The sequence below is a fragment of the Micropterus salmoides genome, unplaced genomic scaffold (assembly GCF_014851395.1).
Source record: "Micropterus salmoides isolate LMB-PRFRI ecotype aquatic unplaced genomic scaffold, ASM1485139v1 Ms_hic_scaffold_7, whole genome shotgun sequence".
In the NCBI taxonomy this organism is placed as follows: Eukaryota; Metazoa; Chordata; class Actinopteri; order Centrarchiformes; family Centrarchidae; genus Micropterus; species Micropterus salmoides.
The window spans coordinates 33,425,488-33,449,124 of record NW_024044459.1 but is presented as its reverse complement, the minus strand read 5'-3'; the positions used below and the strand labels follow the sequence as shown (position 1 = coordinate 33,449,124).

At 39.4% G+C, this 23,637-nt stretch overlaps 1 protein-coding gene across 1 annotated transcript in view; it reads left to right on the top strand.

Moving 5' to 3' along the window:
- The window catches only part of galnt9 (polypeptide N-acetylgalactosaminyltransferase 9), a 109,767-nt gene that overhangs the window by 39,410 nt on the left and 46,720 nt on the right, over nt 1-23,637 (top strand). The window contains 2 exon segments of the mRNA XM_038704785.1: nt 2,559-2,733; nt 18,769-18,966. Of these exon segments, the coding sequence (XP_038560713.1) occupies nt 2,559-2,733; nt 18,769-18,966 (373 nt within the window).

Here is a 23,637-nt window from a genome sequence, read left to right as displayed (position 1 = left end):
AGAGGTCTTGACCAAGCGTCCATATGTGATGAGCTGGGAGTGAAATTATGTTGACAGTATGGAAGAAGGACTCAGATCCTGTCCTTTAAACTTAACTAAAATACTCTATTCCAAGTAAAAATACAGAAGAATTATCAACACAAAGTAACTGTTCAACAGACAAAAACCCGTTTGACTGATATTATGAATATATGATACATTATTAGACGTTGACAATGATGCATCACTGTGCAACTCCCATTTTACAGTTGTGGGAGGTGGAGCTAGTTCTTACTTTATATATACTTCAGTAGCTTAGTCCAGTGATTCCCAACCTAGGGCCATGAGATAATTAGTGGGAGAGAGAAAAACACCAAGCAATAGATTCTTTATATCTAATCTTAATTTTTTTGTGAAATATTGAAAAATTACAAATAATTAAACCTCACTAGGCCTCAAACAGTTATTTAAATGAAACCATTTGAGAAGTTTAGGGGGGAAACAACTCTTTGTTGGAACTGTTAACAATTTATAGACATTTTAACTGTGACAAGTGGCCCCAACCAGACACAAGGTTGGAAACCAATCTTTAACAAAGAAATGTATTTTATAAGCTTATAATGTATTTTATAAGCTTATAATGTATTTTATAAGCTTATAATGTATTTTTTATGTAAAAATGTTAATCTATGAAGTAAGTTATTACAGTTTCCCTGAAATATTGTGCAGTAGAAGTTTAAAGTAGCACAAATGGAAATACTCAAGTAAATTACATGTACCTAACAAAGCACTGTAGGTACAGTAGAAGTTGACAGTTGACTGAGCCACCCTGCAGCCCATTTCTTCATCACTTCATTAAAATAGAAAACAATAAATCCACAAACCGAGAAAACAGAAACCAAGTTACCATGCCTCAGTGGTTGCTTTAATTTGGTGTCCAATGCTAACACCCACTTGCTTCAAGGGTCACTGCTTCCAAATTCACCCTCTCTTCCTGCAGCAGGAGCTGCTATATGTTAAGACCTTCAGCTAGAAAAATATTCCTGACAACACCTCTACTCACTGCCTCTCTTCAGTCACACAGACAGGGGATTAGACTGCCATTTTTTTCTTTTACTTTCTCTGGCTGATTTATGTTGCGAGCCGCAGTCAGAAGCTAGGTGTAGATGCTGTTCAGAGCCACGAGCGTCCTTATTAATCTCTTCCTCAGAAAGTGGAACGCTCAGCAGTAACCCAGAGGAGAAGCTCAAACAGCCATCTATCCTCCAACGAAACACAGACAGCAATTTGTGCAACTGGCTGTTTACCTGGCAAACGTTGTTTCCAGTGATGACAGCCAGCCTCATATGTGAGGAGCAGAGGAAGAGAGATGTTACAATCCAGCTGGAATAAAGACATCAGCAGTGGAATGCAATAGATAGTCACACTGAACAGCAACCTGTATAGTAACCTTGAAGAGTGTCTCAGTTAGGCTAATCAAATGAATGCTGCCTTTCTTGATTTAGTTGCATTTGATACAGTTTGAGTTAGAAACCAATCTAAGCTGCTAAAGATCAAAACAATTTTCTGCAAAAATACATGATCTAGGTAGGTGTAGGTCTGTAACCATTCATATTTGTTTTGTATCCTTTTTATAAAGCAGTAAAAGGTTGTGATAAGATGCTATTTCTCTCACTATTTGGAGCTGCCATCATGTACATAAAGTTGGCAGTTACCAACTGCCATAAGTGTTGGGCACTAATGCATTATTTAATAATGCCTTAAAGTAATGTGATTACTATTTTCTGTAACAAGTACTATAAGGGGATACAATTTGAAATTCATTAATTGCATTACTCAGGTTGGCTGGTTGTTTGATGTGTAACAATATAAATATGCTGACCTCCACAACATTGTGGCATTGACAGGAGATGGACGTTACGGTGGACAAGATGTTTTTGTCTCTGAATCCCGTGGTTCTGTAACTCTACACTGTGATTCCACTGAGACTTGAGTAAAAAGTGTCAAAGAGGGCGAGGATAGAATTACAAAGAGAAGAAATGTAACTCCAGATATCTACAAAATAGTCTTAATTACATGTTGTGCTGCCTTGCTAACGTTGGTACGCCCACATTCAGAAATCGCCAGGTTTTGTTTAGAGTTGGAGGGTATATAAACCCTGCAGCTTCACTGTGAGGTTAAGAGACTATTGGAGTTGCTGGGGATAACGTTAAGTTGGTCTCCTCTCTATTTGTGGGTGTGTCATGTGGGTATGGAGGCTTTGATGTATTTCAAAACGGCCTCTGATGGGGCTCAGCTGCGTAACGAAAGTAAAGTTGGTTTCATTTTTCATTGAGAATATGTAATGAGTAATTTATTACATCTTTGAAGCTACTTGCACGACACTAGTTACCATCATTTTACACTTTATTAGCTAAGAGGGTAAAAATTATCAAAATGAACACTCTTTTTCTCCACAGTCCTGACAGAAGGAGTCTAAGGCAAGTGAGGCCATTTGCTGCAGCTGCCTGGTTAATGTTCTCACACTGCCTTTTGGATGTCAATTAAAGAAAGATTCTCTCTAATCTGCCCTCTTTCAGTGGAGCTGAAATTCAACTTGGACCAATATGTGAACAAACGCTACCCAGGCCTGGTAAAGATTGTGAGGAACAGCAAGCGGGAAGGCCTGATCAGAGCCAGAATACACGGCTGGAACGCGGCCACGGGTCCTGTCGTCGGCTTCTTTGATGCTCACGTCGAGTTCAACACTGGCTGGTAAGAAAAGGTCATGTTTAACACAAGAAGGTCTGAGTTGTTACTCTGTCCTTTCTCACCTTTGCCTTTGTGTTTTGCTTTTTATGTTTCAGTACAGAAGGATGTCATGCAAGATTATTATCGTTGAAATATGCAGTTTAGTCTGCCCTAAGCATTTTGATATATTACCAGGCCAAATTTAACTGAGACAGCACTTTTCAGCAGAATGACTCTTATTATTAGTAAGGTGTTATCATTAATAAGCTTTTCTCTCTTGCATCTCCTTTTACATTGTGAGTAATGGGCTTTGGTTAGAGCTGAATAAAAAGACATCCCAATTTAAATGACACTACCTGTCCAGCAAATTCACACTTATGACAAGAGAGAGAGCCAAACAGTGTGAAAGGCAGGAGAGCGAGTGTAATTAAAGAGGGAGCTCAAATGTTGAGCGTTTCGACATTATTTTACCTGCAGGCTCTGAGCTTATTTTGCGATATGAAATTACTTCTGGGGGTCTCAGTCCAATGTCTGCCTGCTGCTAAGGTTTACCAGCAAACAAGTCACTCAAATACATGTAATTGGCACCTAATTTGAGCCTGTCATGCTGTCAGTGTTTGAAGATGAAGTGTCGCGTTTGTTCCTTGGGAAGCTGCCTGGGAGGCAAGAGGGGGACAAGGAGGGATGGAGGAATAGGAGGGGGGATGGTGGAGGATAGCAGAAAGAAATATTTTAGTTATAAATTCTTTACAGAGTCTCTGGATGCAGGTCAGCCATTTTGACTTACTACATTCTGGGAATGTAAATGAATACTATTATATTTTTCTTATATAAAAAGTTATGAACAGCGTAAGCAGTAGAGCTTTTGTTGAAATTTTGTTTTTTAGCCATACAGACCAGTCACAGGATATGCAACAAATGTCACGCCATGTTCATAGAGTCCTAACTGTCAAGTGGAAGCATACATAAATCATACATACACTGCTGCAGTGCAAAAAGTGTTGACTTTTTCTTTGATATCCATGTAATTCAGCAGGTTGTTGTCTGTACAGTGTAAAAAGGAGTTGCTAGTAGTCAAAGCAGGATGACTTCTCATGATGGTGTTTGTTTTTTAAAGACAACTTTACTTTCATCTGGACCTTTTTTCAATAATGCAATATGGCCAGATGAGTTATTACATTACTATACACATATAGATATATATTTTTTTGTTGTTATCATAGATACAACCTCCAGTTTTGTGTATATACAAATCCTGGAATATAATAATTAATATATTCCAAGCTTTTATTTAGAATCAGTTTAGAATTACAATTACATTTTTTGAAGGTGTATTTCAAATAAAATTCATGCTTAAATATTTGATTAATTAAGGTTATTATGTATGTTTTGTTAACAGCTTATTGCATACATACACTATATGTATATATTATGAACATATATATATGTATATGTATAATGGCAGTAGAATACAATATTACATAGGAAATGAAGCAGTCTGGATAATTTCTTCTTTTTATATAATTTTTGGGGCTTTTTTTTAGCCTTTATTGATAGGAGAGCGGATAATGATGAAACGAGGGAGAGAGAGAAATAGGGGGCGACACGCAGCAAAGGGCTGTAGGCAGGATTTGAACCCGGACAGATATATATAGACATATATAGTATTTGGTAAGGGTGTAAAACAATGCTACTGTCAGTTACAACAAACTTAATGTTCATTTTATTAACTTGGATAGTACTTTAGAGGGTTGCTGTCTCTCTCTCGGTTTATAACGATGACATCACAGCGCTAAAGGTAAGGGTGAGCATGACCCTGCTTATAAAATGAATAGAGCATTCATATACTATACTATCTACCAACCATTTACTGTTACAAAGGAGTGATTTGATATAACCTGATTATTGCTGCTCAGCATTTTTTTTTTTTGTAGAATGAGGACCTGGAGGCAGTCCAACCAACAAACAGGGAGAATCATTGTTGCATCATTGCCTCGGTGCAATATTGGTGATAATTGATACCCTGGCGGTTCCCTCATCTGTTTCCCCCATCTGTTCTTGCTCAAAAACAGACGTACCTTTCACACCCCCCACATAACCCATTCACCTTCGTATAGGTTACCTCCTCGTCAGTTCCCGTGCCATCCCATCACCTCCCCCCACAGCTCTACACAGTTCTTAGTTTAGCTGCTGCTATCGTGTGAATTTCACACACCTCTCTCTTCTGTTTCTCCCCACACACCGTCACCCACATACCCGCCTTTGATAGCCTGCTGCCTTCATTTTTTGTTTTGCTGCCTCACATTTGCTTTTACGTTAGCTTTTATTTACAGGAGTACAGTAGGAGTGCAGAATCCCTGTGATTTTTCTACAAGTACATGCTGGGTAAAGAGAGATAGCAATGGAGGAGATGACAGGGATCTTCTAGCAGCGTTACATATATTTTGTGTGTGTGTGTGTGTGTGTCCACAAACATCCTGTTCTTCTCCTTTATTCAGATAGATTCACTCGTGGTCTCTACACAATCTATTTATTACAATGGAAGAAGCCCCCTATTTATCATAATGTGATTATTCACCATTGCACATACAGTGATAAGTATGATGGATGGTTCGTCTAGATGTTGTGTTGAGTCTCCCTCACTGACCTTGTACACACCGCCTGTGCATACTGAGCCAGAGACAATGCTGCCAACTCTTAGCTGCAGTGCTGTGATTCATTGGCATGGCGTTTCCCGGGGGTGCTGTACATTTGCAGCTGAAATGTAATGCTGGTTCGCATTACTGTTACAGCAGACATAATTGTATCATGCTGTATGGTGCACTTGACAGCTGTTTCCCATTCCTTCACACCATGTTGGTTTATGAAGAGCTAAGAAGTGAGCGCTTTCCACCGGAGGAGTGATGGAATCTGATTTCCACGGCTTTGCTCTGCTTTAATATGAGGATATGAAACCATTGCGTGTCATTAATGTGGTATTGCATCAGCTAAATGTTCACAATCTATCTCCTCTAACGCTATATATCCATCCATCCCCGATACAAAGGTTGTCCATTCTGCTCTAAACAGGGCCTGTTTCCATCTGCATGCTCTGTAAATAAACAGGACTAATGGCAGGAAATAGGAGTGTTGTAATTATGACCTACTGTATGCATGCAGCTGCTGAGGGGAGGGAAATTGATATTTATTTGGTTTTTGAAGCCCCTGCACAATTATTAACGATTGATGATTAGAAGTGTAGCAGACACTCCCTGCTGAGGGTGTGTTGGAGATAAGATTGTCATAGCAGGGAGGTTGTAATGAAATATATGCTTCAGAAAGCAACACATTGAATAATTTTGAATGCTCCGCTGCTATGTGACCTGGTGAGTTTTTCTAAGAATAAGACAAACTGGTGGCAATCATAAAAGTAAGACACAGATAAAACAAACCTTTGCCTCCTGTAATTATGAAATATGTAATATTTGTCAGACCCATATTTGATATCAGTCCTTTGTTAATATCATGGAGCTCTATCTGTTTATAAAGCAGCCCAGGCGGCATTATATTAAATTCAAGGTAAAGTTCAGAGTTGTTGAAGATTGAGGAAATATATTTTTTTGCCAAAATAAATCATGCCTTTTCTCTCGCTTACTGTGTCTGGCGGTGGCTCAGTGTTTGTATCTGTCTGGAGACGAGAAAGGAGGCTGAAGCCATACTGAGTGCTTCACAGAGTATAGGCCAGGCAGACTTCCAAAACCACAGAAAAGACAGAGATGTATGCCCCCTTTATATTTTTACATTATCAACCACATCCTGAGTAAATGCATTTATAAGTAGTGTGTTATCTAACATTGCATTGTAAGAACCTTTTCCAGTTCATGCTTTTGCAGCCCTCACGCTAATGAATTGAAATTCTGCCTGGACACCTTTTACTTTCTTTGAATTCTGCATTTTTTATAGGGGGGGCAGGCGACTGGCCAATACTAATATGTGCTCTACGTGTACTGAGCAGATCTGAGCTGCTCTGTCAAACAGCAAGACTGTGGACGGCCTCATATTTACAATGATTTAATGAGCTTAAAAATGGCTGAAACAATGCAGGCTTCTTTTCAAAGACACATCAAGACACATATCATCACACATATGCAACATACATACACAGCAAACAAAAATTAACACTTTCAGAGTTCTTTTCAACACTCTATTTGGGTCCACATCATGTGTTAATATCACTCTTTTTGAAGTGTTGGTATTTTAACTCAGTATTACTTCACTCTTTAACAGTCAAACATTGTTAACTGTTCTCAGCACTGGTGTGAATTTAGCAAAGAACGCCCTCAGAGTGTCATTGTTCTATACAGGGTATGGTGTAAATATGGTTTCATACAAATATTTCATAAATCACATCTAATACAATAAACAGTGAACAAAAATTAAACCATTCTAAAAAGAGAGATTTATTTTGCTTTAAATGAAATATACCACTAACATCTAAATCTGTGGCAACATTTAAGTATAAATGCATATGTTTGTAAGTTTGTGATTATTTTCTGAAATATACATTATTGTTAGTGAAATGCATTGACAATGTGAGTTCATAACCCCCAATTAATCATGTTGTAATAGGTGCTATAGTGAGAACTGTAATCATCGAAAATAATAATAATTGTAATACTAGAAAAATACAAATAAATTAAAATAAAATAAACTATAACAACGTACATTTGATTAAAATAGATAAATAAAGATGTGACCTTAATACAGTGAAGCTTGCTTACACATACATACTTATAACCAGCCATCTCTATGTACCTTTATACACTGCTCAAAAAACTTCACAGTCAATCACAGATCAGATCTCGATAACTGAAATTGGTCAAAGTTTAAAATCTTTGCTGTACAATGTATAATTCGTTGAGAAGAAAATGACATTACAGTCAGTGGAAACCAAAATCACCAACCGATTGAGAGGTGGATTTAAAATCACACCAAAATTCAAAATAAAGAAATTGAAATTAGAGGCTGATCCAACTTGCTTGACTTTCATCATGGCATCTCATAATGTGACTCAGTAGTGTGTATGGCCCCCATGTGGCTGTATGCACTCCTGACAACATCTAGACGTGCTCCTGATGGGGGATCTCCTCCCAAACCTTGATCAGGGCATCAGTGAGCTCCTTGGCAGCGTCAGATACACAATATGTAATGTCCCAGAGGTTCTCAATTAGATTCAGGTCTGGGGAACGTGAGGGCCAATCATTGGCATCAATGCCTTTGTCATCCAGGAATTGTCTACGAACTGTCGCCACATGAGGCCGAGCATTGTCCTGCACCAGGAGGAACCCAGGGCCCACTGTACAGGGTTAGGTCTGACAATGGCTCTGAGGATTTCATGCGCACATGCACACCAGTTTGCAGGGCTCTGCCAGACCTCCTCCTGTTCCTCCTCGCACAAAGGAGCAGATACCTGTCCTGCTACTGGGATGAGACTGTGCGGGGAGACACAGCAAACCTTCTTCTGATGGCTCGTATGGATGTACCTACCTGGAGGAGTCGGACTACCTATGCAGCTTGAAGTGGCTGCAGGGATAGCCCCATGCTACCAGTAGTTACAAGGACGCAAGCAAAACGCAAACCTAGGGAACAATCAGTCAGGAAAGATAAGGAGAGAGCAATTGTCTGTGGCCACTGCCTGCAAAACCATTCCCTTTTTGGGGGTTGTTTGGATAAGGATACTCATGATGTCTTACACAGCATTGTTTATTAAAGCCCAGCTGGGGAGACTGGCAACAGCAATACAGGGTTGAACACAGTGAAGTACCATACCACATCTGAAGATTGCCTTTTGGTCAACAATATTTATCCCTCTGCTATGTCATACAAGGTCATTCTTTTCCGGCCTAAATATAAATTAATAAATAATGATGTTATTTCTTTATGCTCAAGACAGAGTTAAGAGAGCCTTGATTTTTCTCGCTAACTGATGCAAAAGATATACTAACTAAATTGTTCTGCCAATCCAGAGTTTAAAAGATCTAGCTTTACTTGACAATAAAGTAACACATTTTAAATAACTGATCGTAATATGAAGGGAGTTTAATCCACTCAGATTAAACCTATCATGGAAAGTCAGGGTTGACAAACTCTGACTGCCAACACTGGTGTTAAACGGTGTTACTATGACGGTGAATAAGAAGTTGGTTTGTTGAGTTGGTGTTAACTTCATTGGAGTTGGTGCGCGTTCCCATAAAAGGGGCATGTTCGGCCTCGCAGGCAGAGTTTTTTCATTACAGCGCTCTGTATTTTCCCCAAAAGAAAGCCTGATGATAGTGTCAGGATGTGAGGAGTGTAAAGACACGTCAACGGCTAAATGTAACAACATCTTCACAGTGTTCTTGTTTTTACTTTTCTGTTTAGTGTATGGACTCTTCTTTTATGTGTAATATGATTAAGATGTAAAGGTCTGCACATAAGGTCCATTGTAAAAAAAAGAGAGGGGTAATAATCCAAGAAAAAAAGTGAATTTCCAAGATTAATCTACAAGTAAAAAACTTGAATATTCTCTGACATTACAATCATACATTTATGAGGGAAACTTCACTTTGCAGGGCTGCAACATCACACACCTCTGCTGTGCATTAGGCATGCAGTGGAAAGTTATATTAGGCTTCGCAGTCGGATTTAGCAGTGAGGAAATACTGAGTTTAGCCAACAATCACTATATTATCATGCACCTCAGAGACTTTGCCGTGAATTGGACGCATTCAGAAGAAACCAACAGAGTGATTTAGATTTTTTGTAACTTTAATTTCAGGAACTTTACGTTTATTAACCCGCACCCTGGCCACATATTTTTTGGACACGTAAAATAGTCACCTAAATATGTGAATACACTTAAAATAATTCAATTTTAGCCTACAGATGGGCCACATGACAGAAACTGGCCTGTTATTTAATTAAGATCTCCTCCCTAAAATCACGAGGCTGCAGGGCTCGATGTATGAACGTAATACTGTTGTGTAAAGAATAACTTAATTTAAGCTGCAACCCCAGTGGAACAAGTCAGGATGAAATCTAAAAATATTATATCAAGTGGTAGCCTATGTATTAATAGCCTACTTCTCATCATTAACACTGAGTACAGAGTACAGTTACCTGGATAAGCCAGTTACCTCACTGAGCAATACAGGCCACTGGTCTGTATATCTGTCTGTTTAGACGGTTCGCCTGTCTTATTTTGAAATGGTCTGAGTTGGGTGTTTGATTCATGCTTGGTTTCTGTCTGCCAGTGTGCCTTGGTTTGTTTGCTCTGATCCCTGTCACTTGTTGTGCTACCGTCCTGCTCGTTTGTCCATGTATGAATGGCTGACTGTTCTGTTAGTCTGTGTCTGGTCATCATCGTTAGTCGAGTGTTTTGTTCCCTGGTGTGTTCTTCTGTGGGTTTTTTTGGAATACACGGTCTGTTATGGATTTTTGCTTTTCTCACCCAGGCTTTGGATATCACCACTTTGTGTATGCCTTGAGTTTTCATCAGTTGAAATAATTATTACAAAGAGAACTCTGCTGGCATTTGGGCTCAAACCTCTCAGTCACTCGCCCGACCCTGACACTTGTGATGTCACCATGAACACTGTCAAAGTTCATTTAGAAAAAACAACCTTGGCACTGTGTTTAACCCCAACTTTTTGCTGACACATTGTCAAATTAAAGAGATTACACTGGAACCAGAGTTAAATGAATTTTTCATAAAGCGACATTTGTGAAGGTTCTCATAAAAACACCAGAAATATAATTCTCCTCAATTTGCTGTGCTTTTCTTGTTCGTTACATCCAGTGCAGTATTTAAAGTTGTCATATTATGCTCATTTTCAGGTTCATAATTTTATTTAGGTGTTGTACCAGAATGAGAGGGAGCGAGCGGCAAGTGACGGAAAAAGCGAGTGAGTTTGTTGTCAGTCTGGCAGTAAATGTACAGTTTAGGTCACAGTGTGTGCGTTACTAAAACGGATGTCTGTTGTTTCACCAACTGCTGGAAAATGAAGCTAACCTCTGCCTGACTCCAGTCTGACTCCAGTATAGCCTATAAGGACTTTGGACGGGGGCGGAGTCACGTGACCACACACGCACACACACAGTAGGATGTTAAGGGGAAAGTACATGAACGCACACTGTAGGGAAAATATTTATTAAAAACTGAAATAACCGGCATGGTAAACTCTAATGCTCTGAATTTAATTTTCGATTACTTTTTAATTAATTGTCCAGCCCTAGATGCATCTCACTTCTAAAAGATCTCTGTTGGGAGTTGCACGTGTGCAGTTCCTATTTAAGGACTACTAACCAATCAGAAGCAGAGTAGGACAGGACGTGAGAAGCCGGTAAACACGACTTTGGTTCAGCTGTATATCCCCTTACCAGCTTAGCAACATGGACTGGAGCAAGAGTTTCAGAGTGGTGAGTTATTAATCTGTAGCAAAAGTATCTTTCATCCATAGCATTTTAACTGAGCTCTGTCTCTACATCACAGTAACAACTTTATGTCCATTGACTGCCTGGAGGGTAACTAGTGTTTGGAAGGGAGAGGAGAGGCAGTAGGCGGACGTCTTTTCACTGTGTGCTTTTTCCACTGGTGTTTTTGAGGGCGTGTCAGACTAGCCACTTGACGAGCAGTATGTCTCGTATTTTTTTGTGACATCACCAGAAAGCGAAAGAAAAGGCAAACGAGCTGTTTTCAGGCAGTTCAGAGCAGAGTTTTCTGTGGGAGATGGGAACTCCCTTTGGGGTGGACTTTGGGCTTTTTCACTTTGCAAACCTATTACATGTACAAAAAAGGTATATAACTCAATTAAGGAGAGGGAAAAAGCCAAAAAGCACTATATGACCTCTTTAAGAAGCTCTTATTTTAGGCACTGAGGGCCCTGCTGCTCTTGGGGCATAATTCTTAGTGCAGATAGATTCCATTATCTGATAATTCCCCCCTTCAGAGTCATTAACAATTTGAGATCCATTAATGTCTAAATTTAAAATAAGAAATCTAGGCAGAAGAACTGGACAAATTGGACAAAGGAAGGACAGATAAAGAAACATCCTCTGAGGTTGACTTAAAGCAGATATATTGCAATTGTACAGTGATATTTATCCTGGCTTGTGACACTCAGTTCTGTTTGTTTAATTCTGAGAAATGTGTGTGCAGCCTGATGTTAAGCTCCACAAAGGTACTGGCTATTATAAAAGACAAACAGTCAGCCATGAAGAGTTAATAAATCAAAAGAGTCCCTGCTTCAGTATGAACCGCTACAAGAAATGGCACAGTGGAGCAATGGAGATTGTCAGCATGTATTCACAATATTAGATGAGTCATCGCTGGAAGGGGGAAAAATCCCATTGTAATATAGAACTGAGTATGATTAGGGCCGATGTGGATGAATAACCCTCTCGGTGTTATGCAGATAAAATGGCAGATACAGGAAGGGGAATGACACAGGCTCGTCTATCAAAACCAGATGTGTCCTGATTTCAAGAGCATCTCTATCTTATCAGCCTTATGGATCCCTGAGGTACAGGAGCTGCTGGCTGGCTCTGGGGTGTTTTGGGGTTCTCAAGGACAGGGAGAAATGAATAGAAGATGCTGGGATGGCAGAAAGAGAACTCCTCAAGTTTAGGGAGTGTAGAAAGAGATTCAGTGGCAGCAAAGCTTCAACTAACCTCGACAAACTAACCACGTCACTGCTACAATACTTTTTCCAGCAAACACACAAAACTGTAGACAATATGTTGGCCTTCAGTCAGCAAGGTTTGCTTGTACAGTCTTTTTCCAACAATGGAATGACTCATTGAGTTAAATAACTGTTTGACAGCTTTGAGACATCAAAAGGTTTCAAAAAGAATTCATTCTATATTGCAACCTGCAGCAGTAAAAAAGCAGCAAAATAATTCAGGCCACTTATCTTCAGAAAGTTATTTTTGAAGCTTTACTCTCAGATCAATTTTATTGTTTTACATCAAAAAGAATACTAACACAGGTAAAGTCTGGTAATGTTAAAAGAAAGTAGTTTGCAAAAGAATGAATAAGTGTATTTCCCAATGTGTCACAGAGTGAGAAGATCATTACCACTCTGATGTTTGTCTGGTGAATATGTAGTTGAAATCAGCAGGCAGTTAGCGTATAGCTTAACATAAAGACCTGAAACAGGAGGAAATCAAATGGCTTTGATTAAAAGTCAGTCTACCTACCGACACCTCTAAAGCTCACTAAATTACAAGTTGTATGTTGTTTGTTTAATTGGTACAAAACCTCAAAATATATTTGTTTAAACTTGAGTTGCCTCCTCAATGTTTACCTCCACCTTCAACTATTGATTTGTACTGATTGTTTACCTTATCATGTCCACTGACTAGCAACTTTTGTTTTGCCCACAGCTTTGGTGATCAACAAAGCCACAAATTAAAGGAGCTAACACTTTTAAACATGTTTCTGTAACTTGCTTTGGAGTAAAGACAGAAAGAGCCTGCCTCTCAGAATGGTGGTTTTATTACTTCTACCAACCACTCTCGTGTTTTTAAATGATGGCGTTTTCCAAGTACTGCTTCATATTTTACTGACATCCTCCACTTTCAATTTTGGTCCGTTCCCTCTGTACTTTCTGTCCCCTACCATCATGTGATAAGTAGTAATTTTGCTTTCGGAAGATAAATGGATTTCACATTTTGAAGAGAAGTAGATGGGGGGAAGAGAGGGGCGGGATCAGGGTGAAGGCAGAGAGAAAGAAAGTCAGTGGGTGGGGAGATAGAGAGAAAGTTGGAGTGTGGGAGTATTCTTAAGAGATACATTTATCATTTTATAATTGCATCCTCTTTTTGTAAATTTAGAAGTATATCATGTGAAGAACTGAGCGTGTGAAGAGTTGCTTTGAAGATATGGTGAAGATCATCTCTCAGCATGAGAAGATTATACAAATGTAGGCAGTGCCAGCAACGCTTCAGCATCCTTGAGTACCATATGGATTTTCAGACCATGTTACTCTTGGCCAAGGCTTTAAATAGCAGTAGGGAGATTACTGTATGTGGCATCCCAGCCCGTAGCTCACGTTGAGGACACTGAGTTCATGTCCGGTGTATTTTTTCTGAACACCATATTGTTGTCTTTTTTTGCAAATAGGGCAAAACCTGAAATATATTGCAATTGTGCTCCACTGCTCCATTTGTTTGACAGTAAAAGGGATTTCAATGCAATGAGAAACTCAAATGAAAAAAGTAATTTCAAAATTTGTGACCACTAGCATTTTATTTCTAAAAATCTGGCTACATCCCTGGTAGCATCGATGAAAAACCATTGCAGTGTCCAAGAGACACAGGCAACAAAAATCAGGAGTATTTTATCTTATTAGTACAAATTCTACTTAATGGTACCACAGTGTGCCCCTTAACAAAACTGCTAAGAGCAGCTTTTACTTTAAGGAATGGAGAGAATGTCACATCGTGGCTTGGGTGGCAGTGGCTTATAGGAAGAGTGGGTTGTCCACTAATTGGAAGATTGGTGGTTCGATCCCCAACTCTCCTCAGCCAGTATTTTGAAGTGTAAGAACAGTAATGTAAAAAGTTGTGGTTTTACTGTCGCTGTTCATATTGCTTAGAATGCCTTGAAATAATTATAGCGAATGACCTTAATTTTGGAAAGAGGAAGTGGATTTGCTTGCACTTCAGCTGTCAGAAGAAATCAATATTCACATTTATCTCACATTAAATTCACTTCGGAGCAGAATCCTTTGAGAAGGGGAAAATTGATAGCATATTAATTAATTTAGTCTCGATCTGAAGGTTGCTTCAGAGTTCTTAACTCATGTACATATTTCACACAAACCACATAACAATCAATTTCTTTATAAATTAATTTTAAACTAACTAGACACATAACAAACACCAACAGTAAACTAACTACACATTACTAATATATATACAACAAATGAATAAACAAAGGCAACCATGAATAACTATGGTTAAATGTGAATGAATGCAATGAATGCAGCAATGAATGATGAATCAACTTTTCTCATTGAATATCATACCCTCTAACTCAACACACATGTAGGCATGATTTAATATTCCCTCCTTTTGAAATTTGCATTTGGCACCTTTTCAATGATAAATGAATTCATTTTAATTCAGGTATAAACGCCTGGGCTTTAATAGCTTCTTTGTTTCAGCAAGTTTCCTGCTCATGTTCAAAACTTTCTGTACATTCAAAATCTATCCCACAATAATAAAGTTGCGAAAGAAAGTGGTAATACCGTATTACGAGTCATAAATCTCACCACAAATCCACAAAAATGTTAACATTAACACCCAAACAGAGCTAAGGTGTGGAGGGGAACTGAGAGGCAGCAGCGACACAGAGCTACCGGTCAGAGGAAAGATGCCACACTGCGCCCAAACTTTTTACAGGTCTGTATAACTGTAGACTGCCAGGAAATACTAAAACATGCACATATGACTTTAAGGAACATATTCTATTTGTTGTTTCCCTAATATACTTGTAGTTGACAGACTACATTTCCACCTTTTGCTTTATGTTCTCCGCTCTTGCCAATTTGTCCCTCACGGTTTGTGTACCAAATAAATTGACTAGACACTGATGGACAACAGTGGTTAAATTAAATTTTTTTTTTTATCAAAATCACTGCTAGGGACAATTCAGTAGTTGCTCGATATTGCGCAGTCGATTCTAATGAGTATGTTTCTCACTTGCGCATGTGGCGCTCCCAAGAGTCAATATTTCGTGTGCGCTCTATGGTACATCTTGCTTGAACCGGAAGTCGTTCTGCTCCGCCATCTTGCAGGCAGTCCCAGTGCTCTTATTTGTGCTCCGAGAAGCGAGGAGGAGATCTCTTAGGAGCCCTGAGGGAGGATACACAAGAGCAGCCTTTGCTGAAGTGTCAGTTCTTGATTGGACGCTGGAGCTAATCAGACTGATCTTCATACATCACAGCATCACTGGAGTTTCATACTGGGGTGAAGATAGTAAACTTAAGTGTATCACTCACAAGTTGTTTTCTGATTCACCCTCTAGTTAAAACTAGTTTCTGTTTTAAATGTAGGTCGGAACAACAAAGGACCACAAACAACTTTCTTAAATGAATAGAAAGATTTCTCTTTTCATCATCTGTTATTTCCCCCATTAGCTTTTATTACAGAGACAATTTAAGTCACAGAGAGTCGGAAAGCCTGTCTGTCAGCAAGACTCACTTTTTACATAATTTATCGTCATTTCCATTCAGTCACATCAGTGGGCCTGACAATTTTTGAGTGTTGGGTTTGATATGAGTCACATCATTTGTAATAAATAATAAATCATTTCCACTGTTCAAAAGACACCTTAATCATTCTGGGTTATTCAATCAGAATATCAACAAATACTGATGAAAACAATGAATAAATAATATAAACATATTCTGCCAGTAGAAATGATCATGTGCCTCTGAGCAGGGCACAGTACACAGTACAAATACAGAATGTATATTTTTATTCATGTGCAGAAGTGTGCAGACACAAACTCCATGAAAAACGTCTCTACAGCTGTTAGAGCCGACTGACCGCTGATCCAGCTGCGATCAGCTGCTGCTGTTATCAGAGATGGACGCTGCTGAGGCTTCAGAGGAAAGGATGTCTCATTTCTCACACGCAGGCATAACTTCACCCTGAGATTCATTCATTTTATCAGGCAGGGTGGCTTTTCAACTTACATTTTCTCTTATTGCAAGCTATGATGAATTTTCCAATTAGACATATACTCATTTACCTGTGTCATTTACCTTCATTATCTAGAGTCTAAACACTGCAACTAGGCTACAACAAGTGGAGTGAGGACATAATGAAGCCATCATAACACATCCTAATAGGCCAATGCAAATTATCAAGTAACCTTATACAGATATATATTTAATTAAACAGTTACGGTTGGAAGTAATGACCTACACTGATGTAACTGTGTGTCCCGAATTACCAAACATGTCACTAAAAAATATTGAACCATGTTTTGTAAAAAATATCATACACACTTATTTTACCATATAAAGAAACAGTTCTTGATAGTTTAGGGTTATTGTCCCTGCACCCAGCAATGTTAACTCAAAACTTTACATTATCTTTATATGGTTACATAACATATTAGTTAATACGTTTTGATTCTGCATGGCAAAGTCATTTCTTAGGAGTCCTTGATGAAGTCCAGATCATGGGCTATTGGCCCATACAAGAGTCAGTGATCGGTCGGTACTATGCCCGATCCGTGAAAGTAAGTCATAAATAAATAAAATGGCTAAAAATATCTCCATGGCTCTCAACATTTCAGATTTTTTTTAGCACTTTATTAAATGTCTGTTTCAATACCTCTATAAATGAATCATTGATCGTCCCTCTGACGTTTGATAATTGACATATCACCAATATTGTGGTGAAAGAATGGTACAGGCTCTATAAAAAACCACAGCCGTGCGTAATGTGAGCTGCTCTGGTGCTGTTGGAAAACATTGCTGATGCAACTCAGTCTGTGAAATTGTACTTCTTTGCCGTTCTTCTCATTGACAAGTCTAATGAGTGGTGGAGCTTGCACAACTATCAATATGTAAACGGATGTTTAAGCTTGTTTGCATCCATTTATGGCAACTGGTGGGTGTGAAAATGAGGCTCATGCTTGTGCAGCCACAGTGACTGAGATTATAAAACAGAACCAGGCATACATGTAGCTTTATAAATCTGTTTTCAGTCTTTGTGCATGCACACACTTTTAGTTGGGAATCAACAGAGTTGTATCTGGCCCCTGGTTGGTATTAGAATAGTAGGTGTTTCCAGTGTTCATGATGAGCTAAGCTAATCGCTTTCTAACTCTAGCTCTGCACTGAAGACATGAGACTGTTGTTAATCTTCGCATCTGACTCTTGATAAGAAATTAAATAAATATATTTCATGTCAAACTACTCTGTCAAAAGAAGTCGGTGTTGACTGTAGATTTGACATGAATTGTAACTAGCTCTGCTCTCATCATCAACATACACAATACCTTTAATACATTTTTTTTTAAACCTGAAGGTTTTAAAGTCTTTCAAAACTATTGAACCAGTTGCTAGACGGTTGCCAGCAGCTTCCATTTTCCAATTTGTGACTTGTTTTTTTGTGACTTTTGAGTTGTCTTCACTACCTCTAACTTTCTACAGACTCAGGAGCTGTTCTTAAAATGATACATGAGGACAAAAACATTTTATTAATGTCTTTTATATGTGTTTATTAAGCCTATCATTTTGAGATGTTTCTCACAAATTGGCCTGTTAAGAGCTACTCATAGCCCCAAGATGTATTGTGAATATGGCCCCTGCTCTCCATTTGATGTGCTCTATAAGAATGTGTGCCAGCCAAAGCTGCCTTGGAGCAAAAGCCATGAGATGCAGAGTGGAGAAAGGACTTTCTTGGAAACTGACTTGCATCCCTTCACATAGACGGGAAAAAAGAACAAGTGGATAGTTTTTCCAGGAGCTGACTAAGCCTCTCTTTTCACCTGATGTGTTTTGGTTTATCAGGTTTTACCTCTTATCAAGTCTCTCACCGGGATAAGTGTCACATTTTGACATTTCGTTTTCACGAGCAGCGGATATAAAATATGATATGATATTATTTGTTGTTCCACAAAAAATTCATTTTGCAAGACCTTCACATCATAAACAGAGGAGGGAAGCAGATCCTAGCAATTGTTTTGAATGATAAATAAATGCTGATTCGACAGATGGCAACGACGGTGAAGACCTAGAGTGAAAGTTGAGATGACATCTGCAGTCATCCAAAGCTGCTCCTGGCATTGTTTCTAGGGATCAGGATCTACACTATATACCTCTGTTCAGTATGTTTCAAAAAATATTTGGGTTGATTGCTCAATGTTTCTGTGAAACCACATTCACAGCTTTCACATCAGTTGCATTATCCATCTGGTCATTCTCGAAACCAAATCTATACATTCTAATATTATTACTTCAAATCTGCATACTTAATTCAGAAAGTCCTCTTAACTTCTGCCTCTTGTCTTATCCAAAGGGCTGAACCTATTCTGACCCGGATGAAGGAGGATCATACCCGCATCATCCTGCCCGCCATAGACAACATCAAGTACAACACATTTGAGGTGCAGCAGTACGCCAACGCCGCCCATGGATACAACTGGGGGCTGTGGTGTATGTACATCATCCCTCCGCAGGAGTGGCTGGACAAGGGCGATGAGACGGCCCCTATCAGGTGAGGGCCTCGGCTGGCGAACAGCGTCTATTATAGATGAAGATGTTTGATAAAATATGGATAGCCTCGGGGTATGACTTATTTATGTGTGGAACCATCAAACCAAGGTGCTCAGTAGTCTGACGTCCCACCCAAACGCATAAATAAAGCCTTCCAGTAGAAAGCTGTAATCACCATGATGAATATCCTTATTTTGATGCAGGATCACGAGGCTACAGCAATGCGGTGTCATTAGTGTAATTGTGTGTTGAATATGAGCAGGGCATTCCATTATACCGCCGCTGATTGGAGGACAGCACCGGCTTGTATCATGTTTCTGTATAATCCTAGAATTCATTATGTGTGTCCTAGGTCAAATCATATTGGATTTTAATTGACTGAGAAAGAGCACAATAGTATTGTGTTGCATGGAAATGGTCTTAAATTTCAATCAACATCTGTTTGGCCAGAGCAAGCTATAGTAACACTAACTGCAGAGTCCATCTAGTTAAACCAAATGGTTCATCTGCGGACATGACAGTTATGCTGTGACTGTTGAAGTCACAAACTGGAAATGTGGTTAGAGCTCTTGGTTTCAGTATATACAGTATCTACATAAAATAATCACCAGATAGGTAAAAAGAATATAATGTAATCACAGAATTACAATATTGCTCATAGAAGCTGTAAAAAATTAATATTGAACATTTCCACAAAGGTAACAGTGAAATCCCTGTAAAATAGCATTTCTATTAAAAAGAGAAACTCACCAAGACTTTATCAAGACAACAGGAAAACACTGCACTGCAAAAACTAAAATCTTAGTAAGATTAATTATCTTAATTGAAGGCAAAATATACTTGTTTTTTGTCTGACAAGATATTTCTTCTTACCAAATATTCTTGTTCTGTTGGCAGATAATTTTGCTTATTTTAAGTAATATTTCCCCCGTTTTAATGCTCTTTTTCTTGTTTTTGAGAGAGAGCTCAGTTTTTGCAATGTGGAACTGTGGTTAGGCTTTCTGGATATTGTACAAATCTGCGTAAAGTGGACAGAGGTATTGTAGACAGAATTTGAATATCAATGGGTGTTTATCTGCTTGAAAGAGTCAGATTTCTTATTTGTCCATTCCATGTTTTTTCTAATCAGTGTGGACACTAAAATGCATTTTGGATGTGCAATATCAAGTGAGATACTGGGACATGCAGCCCACCAGCAGCTTCTCTTTGAATACTCAAATCAGAATTGGCCAGAACTGTTATGATAATAGGAACATCTTACATCATTGAACAGAGAAGATTACCATGATTTAGTTACATTGGCAGTGTGGCTGAGCCTGCATGAACTTGAAGGCACAACAACAGGGAGACATCAGTAACTGGAACATGTTCAAAACCAGCAAGGGAGGTGTAGCTGCAAAAATTGATATGATGTCTTTTATTGCTACGTGTTGATACTATTTAGTATCTCTGGCTGGGCTTTATTCTAGAAAAAATATGAGCAAAATTTGAAAAGCAGATGCATGTAGAATACCTATTAAAACGCCCTTTAACAAAACATTGTCACTTCCTCCCAGGTGCAGGGTTAGCACTTTGGGGTGTCCCTGAGCTCTGATCTCCCTGATGAAATGCATAAATGCATGGGTCTCAGAGGGACATGCAAGGAAATAAATGGCACTACGAAAATGTATGAAATATCATGACTTAACTGTCTTATGGTATGGACATTTAAAAACTCTCAAAGGACACATTGAAAATTTTTATATGCTGCTTCACATGGATGAATTGTAGCTATAGTTGCTGGTGCAGGAGCCAAGTGTGCGAGGTCAAGCCGGAGCCAGCATGAAGTAGCTCTGCTATTATTTTTCATCCTTTCCATATTCATGGCACTGCTGGATTGCAAATGTTGCTGTGGGCTTGGTGCATTGCCACTGCAGTCTTAGTGCTATAAAATCTTGAGTTCAGAAGTTGTTAATGTATAATAAAGATGTTAAAACACACAGCCATATGAAACGATTCTTACTGCAATGTTTTTTAATAGGAAAAAGCACAATTCAGTACTTGGCTATAGGAAAGAGAGAAGTTTATGTGCAAGAATTTTGCAGGAATCACAAAAGACATTGATAAGGTACAGTTTTTTGTTTTGTTTTTTTACAACAAAAGGTACCACAGGGTCAAGTACAAGCATAGAGAGCATACACTGACCTAGAAAATAAAAGTAAGATCATAAAAGTAAATTAACTACTCAAGCACAGTCTTCTCTGCAAGGTTGTTCTAGAGCAGAGGTGTCCAAACTAAAGCTGTGGGCCAATTAAAAATGGACCACTGGCCGCAAATCCTAACAACATACTGCAGTGCATAATTGCAGTGATGAGATAGTATAATGTACGACAATGCTATGAAACCAACATTAGAACTACACATCTTACACTGGTACTGAGCGAGAAGAGAACATTGAGCAAATCTTTTACTCGATTGCATGTGATGGAAGCACAGAGTTGAGGATAACCTTTGCATTAAGGAGGAGCTGCTTGTTGCAGTACCATAGAGAATTTCTAGCTTTTTTATCTGATGTCGATGCTGAATACGGCGACCTACTGTACCATTCTCAGTTAAGCTGGCTAAGTTGCGGCTCCGTGCTGTGGCGGGTTTATTCCCTGAGATCAGAAATTGATGATTATGAGCTGAGTGACCCTCTGTGGTTGGCAGACCTTGCATTTTTGGTTGATCTTACTTATCATCTTAACACGCTGAACAAGTGTTCAGAGACCAGCTTGAGACGCAACTTTATGCGCACAGGAAAGCTTTCTGTGCAAAGCTTCATCTCTTTGAGACACAAATACGCAACTTCAGTGTTGCACAATGTTCATAATCAAATGTACTTTTCCAAAGGCTGACCTTTCTGCTAAAAAGGAAGGAAATGTGTGTCTGTGATAACATCTCTCATGAAAGAATTAAGTCGGCGCTTCCAGGATTTTTCTGTCATTGAGAAAGAAATCAAGGTGTTCTCGACTCCCTTCCTGATGGATGCAAATAAAGTGAAAAAAAGCTCCTCTCCCTACCTTACTTCTACCGGTGTTCAGAAAAGGCCAAGTTTCCTCTGATGAGAAGCCATGCAAAAAAAATACTGAGTCTGTTCTGCTCAACAAAAATATCTGAGCAAACATTTTCGCTGTTAACTCTGAACAAAAGCAGACTAAGAACCAAAATGACCGACAGCCATCTGTGTGATGTCCTTCGCATTTCAACTCCCAAACTTGACCTGTCAACCTTCAGTCCAAAGTGCAGCGTCACTGCTCCCACAAAGTGCAATACTGTTTTATATATAATACAGTATTAATTTGTTAATAAGCCCAATTATTTAATGATTTCAGTCAATTAAAGTTTTGTAACATTAACATCAGTTGATGTTAACAAGCCCAATAACTTATTTGTATAATAAAGCAAAATAATACACAAAAATCTTCCATTTTGACCATGGGACTTCCAGCCCATCCTCATGGCAGATGTTCCTGTACACTATGCCAGCTACCTGGTTATGGCGTTCCATGTACGCACTTCCTGCCTGCATCTTTACACCCTGCTGTTATGTGCTGTACTGTCTCAGGGGCATCCTTGCACAGTCTGCACCTGGGGTCCTGTCTGGTGTGGTAGACCCCAGCCTCTATTGATCTTGTAATGAGTGCCTGTTCTTGTGCCGCCATGTTTAGTGCTTCTCTGCTGTCCTTCAGTCCAGCCTTTTCCACCCACTGGTAGGATTTCTTGATATCAGCCACTTCTTCTCTTTGGCTGTGGTACATGCCTATCCATGAAGGTTCTTCGTCTTCCTTGTCCTCACCCTCGGGTTTCTGCTTCCTGAGGTATTCACTAAGCGCTTCATCTTTGGGGGACATCTTCCTGATGTACTCCTGGATCTTTGTATTTCATCTTGGACAGTGGTCTTGACACTCACTAGCCCTCGGCGTCCCTCGCTACGCTTAGTGTACAGTCTCAGGGTGCTGGATTTGGGGTGAAACCCTCCATGCATTGTGAGGAGCTTTCTTGTCTTGACGTCAGTGGCGTCTATCTCCTCCTTTGGCCAGTTTATTATACCAGTGTCCATGTATTGAGCCATGTGCCTACTCTTCTTAACCTCTAAGATGCCTGACAGGAGCTTCCATGTTGTGCAGAGGCAGGTTATTGGCCGGAAATTGGATTGGATTGTTCCCTTCTGGGGATCCTTCATGATTAGGACTGTCCGTCCTTGGATTAACCATTCTGGGTGGGTTCCATCCATCAGCAGGTGGATCATTTGTGCTGCCAGGCGTTCATGGAGTGCAATTAGTTTCTTCAGCCAGTAGGTGTGGATCATGTCAGGGCCTGGTCCAGCTCTTCATACCTGCCACTCTTTCTTGGATGTCTGCCATTGTAATGGTTACTGGATCTTGTTCTGGGAGATTGCTGTAATCTGTTCTTAGATCCACTAGCCACTGAGTGTTGTGGGATCCACTAGCCACTGATGTTGTGGGATGCCTCTTTCTCCCATATGTTCTTCCAGTACTGTTCAGTCTCAGCCCTGGGTAGATCTGATCTTGTGTTATTACCCAGCCACTGAGAGTACACTTGTGATGGTTCGGTGGAGAACATCCGGTTTATTCTCCTGGCTTCTGCTTCTCCCTTGTTAGGCCGGTAGCCAGAGCGGTAAGTCTTTGTT